This window comes from Sinocyclocheilus rhinocerous, unplaced genomic scaffold, assembly GCF_001515625.1.
Source record: "Sinocyclocheilus rhinocerous isolate Xijiao unplaced genomic scaffold, SAMN03320098_v1.1 scaffold938, whole genome shotgun sequence".
NCBI lineage: Eukaryota > Metazoa > Chordata > Actinopteri > Cypriniformes > Cyprinidae > Sinocyclocheilus > Sinocyclocheilus rhinocerous.
This window is the reverse complement of record NW_015665007.1, coordinates 225,330-235,520: the sequence shown is the minus strand read 5'-3', so window position 1 is coordinate 235,520 and position 10,191 is coordinate 225,330. Positions and strand designations below refer to the sequence as shown.

The 10,191-nt window shown below is 33.5% G+C and overlaps 1 protein-coding gene across 3 annotated transcripts in view; it reads right to left on the bottom strand.

The window, feature by feature from the left end:
• Nucleotides 1-441: 441 nt before the first annotated feature.
• Nucleotides 442-10,191, bottom strand: part of LOC107730857 (spartin-like) — a 13,032-nt gene continuing 3,282 nt past the window's right edge. Inside the window, exons 3-9 of one of the 3 annotated variants that reach the window (XM_016541803.1) lie at nt 7,277-7,474; nt 6,859-6,897; nt 5,403-5,547; nt 3,693-3,887; nt 3,445-3,603; nt 2,585-2,675; nt 442-1,107 (exon numbers count right to left, since the gene is read on the bottom strand). In XM_016541803.1, the coding sequence (XP_016397289.1) occupies nt 906-1,107; nt 2,585-2,675; nt 3,445-3,603; nt 3,693-3,887; nt 5,403-5,547; nt 6,859-6,897; nt 7,277-7,474 (1,029 nt within the window). In that variant the 3' untranslated portion in view covers nt 442-905. Of the gene's footprint in view, nt 1,108-1,961; nt 2,437-2,584; nt 2,676-3,444; nt 3,604-3,692; nt 3,888-5,402; nt 5,548-6,858; nt 6,898-7,276; nt 7,475-10,191 lie in introns of those variants that run through there. The other 2 variants (XM_016541804.1, XM_016541805.1) reach the window with 2 other exon arrangements.

Sequence of the window (10,191 nt, the reverse complement as noted above, 5' to 3'; positions counted from 1 at the left end):
GGACTTCTAATATATGGCATTTTACAGTTTAATGCAGTTAATATTAAATATAAGCCTCATTCATTTAAAATATTATTATATTATTCATATTAAATACATATGTTAAACTTTAAAATACTATAATTTTAAACATTTCCCAAAAAGTTTGATTTTTCTGGCTTCTGAATAAACAGATTTCTTATATCTGACCTCTATATCATACTCCAAATGCAAGTGCAATTATATTTTTATTGCATTTATACACAAGAAAACCTAATACCCGTCATCTGTAAGAAATTTCCATGTCTGTTCCTAGTAGGGGTTAAAGTGCTTTTTAATATTTTAAAACATAAAAAAAAAATCCTGAAGTACCAAGCGCAAACAGGTCTGTATATGTATGTGTATGTGTGTGTGTATATATATATATATATATATATATATATATATATAAACAGCTATCATAAAGCATTCTTAGAATATATTTTAATTAAAGCTTTATATATGTATTTTTAAATACAAGAAGATAGTATTTGTTAAGGCTCTATGGGATAACCGTTAAGTCCACCTTTGGCTTGTACTTTGTTTCAAGGGTCCATTTGAAAGACACAAACCATGCAAAACTAAAGATTTATTTTGAGTAAAATTGGAGATATGTTGAGTAACTTGCTGGTGAAGTGTAAGGCGAGATCAGGAATACTGTCCAGCAGGGCTGTCAGTCAGCTTGTAAAGGGAATTTTTAAAGTGCATTTACCAATTCCCCCATGACACAGTGAAAATAGTAGCAATGACGGCACAACTAACTGTGTCAGACACAAATAACAACAAAAGCATTCATTGAAAAACCGGACCAGGATCAGTCCACTTCATCAGTCATTTGGTTTGCTCTTAAAAATGGACACCTGAAACGAGAGGTCTGAATCTAAACTCTACTTTTGGTCTTTATGTTTCTCAACTTGACTGCTCGGCTCTTGGACTTTATAGTCTGCCAGGATGGCATGGGCAGTCTCTTTGCCAGTCTTCTTGACCATTGCCTTGATCCCCAGGTTGTCGATATTGAATGCGGTGATGCCCACATTGATGGCTGAGTTGACAGCGTGATCTGTGGCCTGGCCCGCTTCCGCCCCATACCTTGATTATAGATAACCCAGATGATGAAAGAGGTAATGGAATGGAAGGTTTAGGACATGGACAATTTTCGAAGCAGAGCAAAGCAGTTAAACATACATGCAGCGATTCAGTCATTTCTTCAGAGAAAAATCTGAACTTGATTTAAAATGCAAAATTAATCCTAAAGATGCCATAGAAAAAAATATTTTTGTGATGTGCAAAAGTTGAATTCAAAATGGCCAATATTAAGCACAGTTAGAAAGGGAAGAATGGTTGTAAAAATGTTTAGAATTAAAAAACATTATGATATTATGAGCTATATCAATGGAAATCACCATTATTTTCCACTTTTAAATATTGGATAATTATTGGAAGGATTTAAACATTAAATTGTAAACCTTCATTTTAATGAATTGTACAATACAAAAGAATTGACACTATCATTCAAAAGTTTGAGGTCAGTTATTTATGTTTTTGAAAGAGGTCTCTTATATTCACCTAAACTGCATTCATTTGATTCAAAATACAGTAAAAATACAGTAATATTGTGAAATACGTTTACAATTTAAAATAGCTGTTTTCTATTATAATACATTGTAAAATGTAATTTATTCATGTGATGGCAAAGCCGATTTTCAGCAGCCATTACACTCCAGTCTTATGGTCCTTCAGAAATTATTCTAATATGCTGGTAAGAAACATAACTTATTATCAATGCTGAAAACAGTTGTGCTGATTAATATTTTTTTGTGGAAACCACGGTACATTTTTTCAGGATTCTTTGATGAATAGAAAGTTCAAAAGAACAGCATTTATTTCAAATAGAAATATTTATAAAGGTCTTTACTTTCACTTTTGATCAATTTAATGCTTCCTTCCTGATTTTTTTTTTTTTAATCTTATTGACCCCAAACTTTTGAACGGTAGCATAAATACTATGTATCTTGGTCATATTACAATGATGATAATTATGTTTGCCATCCGATATAACCTGGAAAAACCTTCTGTTGATGCAACAGTATAATTAAAGTCAGGCTTAAAAGGTTCAAAAGTTAAGAAAAATAAGGCAATAAAGACAATGAGATTAATTACTTTTGGCTGTTAGGAACACATATTCATTCCATCACTGAGCTGTGGATCATTGCACACAGCAACACAAGATGCTAACGGAAGTGATTTAATCATTATGTCCTATAAATCATTAGCAATGCGTGCAAGCGCTGACTGATTCAGACCAAGATGAGCTTTAGCCATGCTCGTGACTAATTACAGCCATTTTACAGGGTGCAGGGAAAATGTTTCTACTTGTTTTCATTTGGGGTGTCTGAAATGTTCTCCAGACCCCTAAATCTGCAAACAAATATACGGGAAAGAAACTAGCGTGAGTGCAGTTTATTTTTCTCATCAAAGTTACTGGTGAGAAACTGCAAATGCAGTTAAAACACTGGTATGATGAACTTTAAAGCAGGTGGAATAAGACCCTTGTGTAGTTACTTACTTATGTTTTACTGTGGTAACCGTCTCTGCAGCAACACTCTTTGCAATGTTCTTTGCTGCAACCTCCAACCCCATCCACATCGTTGCAAATCCTGACAAAATAGAGCATCAAACGTTACAGTTAAAAAAATTGTGGCATTATTTATTTTTCAAAATCAAGTGACAGTAAAATATTCCTATTTCAAATAAATGCTGTTCTTTTGAACTTTCTATGCATCAAAGAATCATGAAAAAAATGTATCACCGTTTCAACACCTGTTTTCAATATTGATATGAGGCTTAATTAATAAGGCTTAATTAAATGTTTTGAGCATAAAATCATATTAGAATGATTTCTGAAGGCTTGTGAGACAAGGAAGGCTGATGCTAAATATTTGCTTTGCCATCACAGAAATAAATTACATTGTAAAATAAATTTAAAAAGCAGACAATTATTTTAAACTGTAATAATATTTCACAATATTACTGTTTTACTGTATTTTTTATATTTCACAATACTACTGTTTTACTGTATTTTTAATCAAATAAATACAGCCTTGATGAGCATAGAGACTTTTTTCAAAAGCATAAAAAAAAAATGGTACTGACCCCAAACTTTTTGATGGTATTTTATCAATCACTAAATGGATAATAGCACAATTTACTGGCTCTTGACACCATTTAGTATTTGTAATAAATTTAGCCTATAATATGATGGCTTTTTTTGCTCCATGGTAAATTTTTTATGTGTAAAGAACTTAATAAATCCCGTTAATCATCTGATCAATAATGCCTATAAGATAATGTAATTGTTTAATTGACATCAATGTGACTAAAACAGCCAAGAAAAGAATAATTTCTGGGTGAAATGATTCACTTCACCTTGAACTCCACTTGCTGCAACCACCATAGCACCATCAATATTGGAGCGGCCATCCTTGTCTTTCTTCAGGGACTCTGGGATAATCTTCCCTCCGTGTTTCTTAACATGGGGTGCCAACTCTCGGCCAACATGTCCAGCGACTGTGCATAGCCCATCCACTGAAATAGAACAGAACATAAATAAAGTGCGTCTCATCTTTGTTGAACATTATCAACAAAATTAGGAATTTACAAAGACACTTCCTTACCAAGAAACTGGCTGACCTTCACTGCTCCTCCTGTGGCTTGTTTGGTCACATGGAGGCTTTTGGCTACCGTAGGGCTGACTTGGGATGGTTTGTCTTCTGGAGTGATGTGCTCTCGTAGTTTGGTTGCACCTTTATGTATGGCTTTGCCTGTGTACTCAGCCCCCTTCACCAACCCCCAGCTCAGCCATGAAGCCCCTGTTGATATATTTCATACAATAAGGAGAGCATCACAGCATCACTGTTTTGGTGGCAACAACTGTTCTTCTAGTACAGGGGTTGGCGACCTGCGGCTCTTTCATCCCTCCGCGGTGGCTCCCTGTAGCATGGGCATAGAATACGTGGGGGAAGTGTTCCCCCGACTTTTAATAAAACCTAAACTCTTCCCCTGCAATTTTTTCGGGCAAGTGTGCTCAAGTAGACGTTTTCAAGGGCCAGTGTGAATAAACCTAGATTTAAATTAAGAGAGACAAGATAGTCACATAGTTTTGGATACGTTTTATTTGTATCCAAAACTATGTGAACATTACGGAGCACTCAACACTCTCATGCAGTGTATGTTTCATTCATACTCAAAGCCAAAAATGGACTCATAGAAGTAGTAATAAATTTTGACGTGCCAGGAAATCCCTAATACAAAGGCATCCAGTTATCGCTGTATCTTAACTGAATAACAAGCATAAACCATAGCTGATGAAACTTGAAGACGATAAACGATTGCAACAATATATGGTTTATGTGTGTTTTTCAAGTCAAGTCTAATCCAGGTAATAAAGTATATGAATGATACAGTGCTAACTGACATAGCATTTATTACAGTACAGAAGCTATAAAATATATTTTTAAAAATGGAAAAAGTGTTTTTAGTATATAAACCAATCATAATTATAAAATTGTCATTAGGAAAATATATAATCAAAAATATTAAAGAATACAAATTATTGGTTATTGTCCAGCAGTGTATTTTATTTCTTAGCCAATTAAAAGTAAGACATAAGAAAAGTTTTTTTTTTTGTCAATCAGACAAACATGCATAAATAAATATTATTATTATTATTACTACTACATTTGACATTTCTGTCCCCCTCACTTCTGAAATGATTGCTATGCAAAAAGGCCAGGATAACTTTACAAGTTTCTATATGGTGTAGTGAGAAGTTATGATAAACTTTTACATTTAATTTCTTACTTAAGACATCCAAAATTACTGTTTAATTAAAACTTTGTCAGTAGGATTAAAAAAAAAACAACTTTTATTCAGCAAGGATGCATTAAATTGATCAAAAGTGAAAAAAATTATAATACTTTTATTCAGCAAGGATGTATTAAATTGATCAAAAGTGAAAAAAATAATAATACTTTTATTCAGCAAGGATGCACTAAATTGATCAAAAGTTTTATTACAAAAGATTTCATGACACACTGAAGACTGGACTAATGGATGCTGAAAATTCAGCTTTGCCATCACAGGAATAAATTACATTTTATATAATAAAATAAAATCAGTTATTTTCAATTGTAATTATATTTCAAAATACTACTATTTTTACTGTATTTTTGATCAAATACATGCAGCCTTGGTGAGCATACGAGACTTCTTTCAATAACATAAAAATCTTACCCACCCCATATTTTTGAATAGTATTATGAATATGATGCACACCTTTCTTTAAATTTAAGCCTCATTTAAGGGAATCAGATCCCTCTTCTTACCAGTCAGAACCCCCTGAGCCACCTTCTCGCTCCATTCAGGAAGTACCTTCTCCTCCTCAGCAGCAGGGGGTGCTGCTTCAGCTGCAGGAGGCCCCATCGGCACCTTCTGACCCAGGTTAATGGTATCGGTTGCGCCATCTGATGCCTTGGGGACACAGGATAGCGGGCAACAGTTAAAACAGAGCATCATAAAGAGTGCAGAAGTAGGCTCAAGCAATTACTAAAAGCAAATGGTGACTTGTAGGATGACTAAATGGACATTAGCCAGTATTGTTTATGACACAAGGAGGGGATGCTTTCAGATTTTTCCCCGTTTGCCCCAAAAAAAAAAATCCTTTGTTGTCTCTAAACACTTGAGCCAGTGAGTCAGCATGGTCTGCTACAACAACCTGTTATTTCCACAACAATGGATGTGTTTGTCGTCGCCCCCTCCTTTACAGGGAACTGCGACACTTGGTTCCAAACTCAGCAGCAGCTGCTCTGTGAAATGATTTCTAAAAGCATGAACAATGTTTTTCTGACTCACATAACCACTAGAACAGGATAATGACTTATTATAATGCAACTGAATAAAAAAAAGAAAAGAAAGTGCTCTCATTCCCCACTATCCTGAGGTGAGAAGGGAAACAACGATGTTCTTGGTTTGCTAAGAGCATTACAGCTAATTAATTCTCCTTCTCCAGTATGCTCTCAATCCATGGAAGCGCAGGGGAGTGTGCCAGCTCAAAAGCACAGGCCAAGCTAGCTAACTTTTCCATGAGTAATAAACATTATACCCAAAGCCAAATGTGTGAAACGCTTATGAATATCAGCGTTAGAGGCAGTGCAAGCAGCAGAAAGCATGGAAGCATTGTAAGGACCAGTGTCAAGTGCATTAAATGATAAAAGATACCGTAGTTACATCTAGCACATGAAAACACTTGAAGGTGAAATAAGTGTGCTTTTTTTTTTTACATGGTATGGTAATTACATAATTACGTTATAATGGGACAAATCATTATTATTTTTTTATTATTATTATTAAAAACAATAAATTAAATAAAAGTACAAATAATATCAATATTAATAATAATTACTATTATTATAGAAAAAAATGATTAATTTATAAAAATACGTATTTTAATAAAGTTTTTACTTAAATATATAATTTTTATATTTTATTTATTTATCTAATGTTTTATTTTTTCACCATTTTTGATTATTGGCAGAGAGTACTACTGACATTAATGTGCATGGAGTCTTTCTCTCATATAAGGGCACATTTTAAGGCTGCATTAGGTGTAAAACGTCTAGCACTCTAATGCCATTTGGAAATGTCTAAGTTTCCATTGGTTTCAAGGACATTAGAGTTTCTTCTATATAAAAAAAGTTGTTGTGTTGGCATTCCTTTTTTAGAGCATAAATATACACAACCCAAATGCACTTGTCATTCGGTGATATTACAATGCATTAATACCTTAAATAAATCTTTTAAACTCTCAAATACACCAAAAATCTGTAAAGAAAAAGGGTTAATGAGACAGGCAGATGCAGTGTGTATATGATATGTGCCCAAAGCATGAGCAACATGCAAAAATCTGATTTAAAGGCCATTCCAAACAGTGAATATCATGCATCTAAAGTACATAAAGGTTTTACCACAGTGTTAAATTCTTGATTCTAGTCTGTTGTGATAAAGAAAAAAGAAAAACTCAAAAAAACACCAAATAGGGGCAGCAACAAGTGAGATACTGGAATTAATATTCAAAGCTGCAGGGATCGAGTCAGTGACACACAAAGTTTGAGACGAGGTTGGACCACCACACCTGCTCTGAAGTCACAGCTGACCCCTGTGTTTCTGAGGTGGGACGTGAGGGGACACAGGGACAGCTCACCTGGACACGCAGGTCAGTCAGCTGAGAAAGAACGCTCTGGAAGAGTTCACGTTCCTTCTGGGGAAGCTCAGAAGAAAGGACCACCCCAACATACGAGCCTGGGGTGGGAGCCATCATGTCAGGGAACATGTACACCCCCGTGTTGCACAGCAGGACTGGGGAATCAGATGCCATCAAGGGGTAAAGCCAGTCACAAACCTGAAATTAGAAATAAAAATAAGTGTGGTTTCCTCAAGGAGGACAGGTCTAGTTTCTAACCTACCCCTACAATTAGAGGGCAGCTATTGGCTAATACTGTATGAATGTCATTCCAGGCCACAAGGTTGGCACTTACCCAAAAGCCACCAGAATCCGCAGGCAATAAAAATTGATAAGCATGAGGATGTTGATTCAGGACCATGTCCTACTAAATTGGACATACTTATTACCGAATATTAATCTGCTTAAACATTCCCACCTCAAAAGTAAGATTTATAGTAGACTATAGAGATCACATAATAAAAAAATCTTACTGAATAATTCATGTAAATGCTTTATCAAAAAATATACAAATCACTTTTCTGATTTTAATATATCCCTTTAAATTAATATGAATAATCCCTTAAAAATCTGATTGTAAAGGCCTTACTTTACAGATTAAATTCTCACTGAATAATAATTAATGAAAATTCTTTATTTGAAATACACAAATGTGTCCTATATCATTTAATACATTCCATTAATATATAATATATTAATATATTCCTCTAAAATCACAATTTAAGGGACTATTATAAATGTGAATTTAAAGGCCTTACTTCACAGATGAAATAATACATGTTTTACTGAATAATTGATGTAAATGCTTTATCAAAAATATACAAATAACATTTCTAATTATGATATATTCCTTAAAATTAATAATAATATACCCTTCAAATAGGGATTTTAAAGGCTTTAATTATTCAATAATAATTTTTATTATTTGATCTGTAAAGTCAGGCCTTTAAAACGACATTTTAAGGGAATTTTTATTAATATTAATTCAAAGGCTATTTCTGATTTAACTATACTTTCTGATTTAGACTATACTGTAGGCTACGACATTCAAAAAAAAAACAAAAAAAAATCACATGACTGTAAAGCTTTGGATTCTAAATTGCCTGTCATCCAACATTTGAATAAATCTTAAAAGATGCAGCTTGCTGACAAGTATCTTTTCCGTAGATATGTAATGGACTGACTTGTTATCAAGTGAAAAGTTATAAATGGAAATAGACCCGTGGCTCTCTAGGGAGGATCAGAATTTGCAGTCCAGGTCTGGATTTCCTCCCAAAGTTGAGACAGTGGGTAGCTCTGCAGTTGGATTCATTCATCCTGTCCTCGTGACTGCTAGCATTAAATTGGATTACAGTCAAACCCTAAAGCACAGCAGCTGGAGGCTCTTTATTCAGCTCATGACACAGCTAATCTATGACCTCAATGTCCGTGTGGAGAGATGATACTCTTTATTTTAGGACGTAGGCGACTTTGGGCCTTGATTGGGTCCAGAAGTCATCCAAGGCTTTTATATTATTACTCTATATTTACATACAATATAGACATTCCATAAAATTACCTCATATTGTGATGATTTCATAATTGTGTTATTAGGCATATTATTAATCGTTATCGCAAACAACATCAAGGTGGTGTTCAAAGTCGTGTAAACTGTATTATCTCATATTGTGATGATTACATTACTGTCTATTTACATTTGCCAGAATATCGCAATATTAACAAAGGTTATCACAGAACAACAGAAGAGTGGCGTTCAAAGTGTAAAATGTATTGTGTTAAACCAGGTTGTTTATATTCTATCTCATGCTGGTAAACAATTCAAGAAAACACCATCAGGTCATTAAGCTCATTCTGTGGCACTGGACCACCAGATGACTGGGGCTTTCCCGGGATGGCACCAATCAGTGAAATCCTATTGGATGTAAGCAGTGAGCATGATACTGTTAAGAAACAACGGATGAGGTCGGCCTCATTAAGGACAACACCATCTCAAGAGCGCAGGGAGATTTAGAGCCAGACAAAAGGTTGTGAAAGTAGGTTACAAGACACCACGACTTGAAAACAAGTCTACTTGGACCGTTCTTTTCAAATGCCTGGAAATTATCAACATGAACAGTCTCTATGGGCCGAAGAGATCAAGCATGCATTTTTGGAAGAATCTCATGAAACTTGCCTAAAACTGGTCTGGGTCACATTACACCCTTCAAATGCAAAGACAAAAATAAGAAATTATATTTTGCGTAAACAATATTAAGCCTATTTTTAGAGCCATTAAGATTTTTGCATTGTGTGCGACATTATTTTTATTGTCCTAATATTTGTTCTAATACAAAGAAATTATATATACATATATATATATATATATATATATATATACCAGAATTTAAAATTACTACATTTATTTATATACATTTTCATTTATTAAATTTAGTACAACAAAGACTATTTAACATTTCAAATAAAAGAAGCAAAATGTGTGAATGTGTGTGTTTACAAAGACTATTTTAACATTTTAAATTAAAAAAAAAAATGTCTAAATAAAAGAAAAAAATGTGTGTGTGTGTGTGTTTATTGGTTTATAGAATTTAGCACGACAAATAGTAACATATAAAATAGTAATTTAAAAAAATATATAAATTTCATTACTATTTCCCGTTTCTTTAAGATTTGTTGTACTGAATTTAATTTTAAAAATAAATGATATTTTAACATATTAAAAAATTTGAATTTGTGGAGAAGGTTTGCTTAATTGACATTAAAATTATGTATGAATGAAAAAAAAATCTTAATGGTCCTAAAAACATGCTTAATTTTCTTTATGCAAAAAAATAGACGTTCTCACGTTACTCATGTATATATATATATATATATTTTTT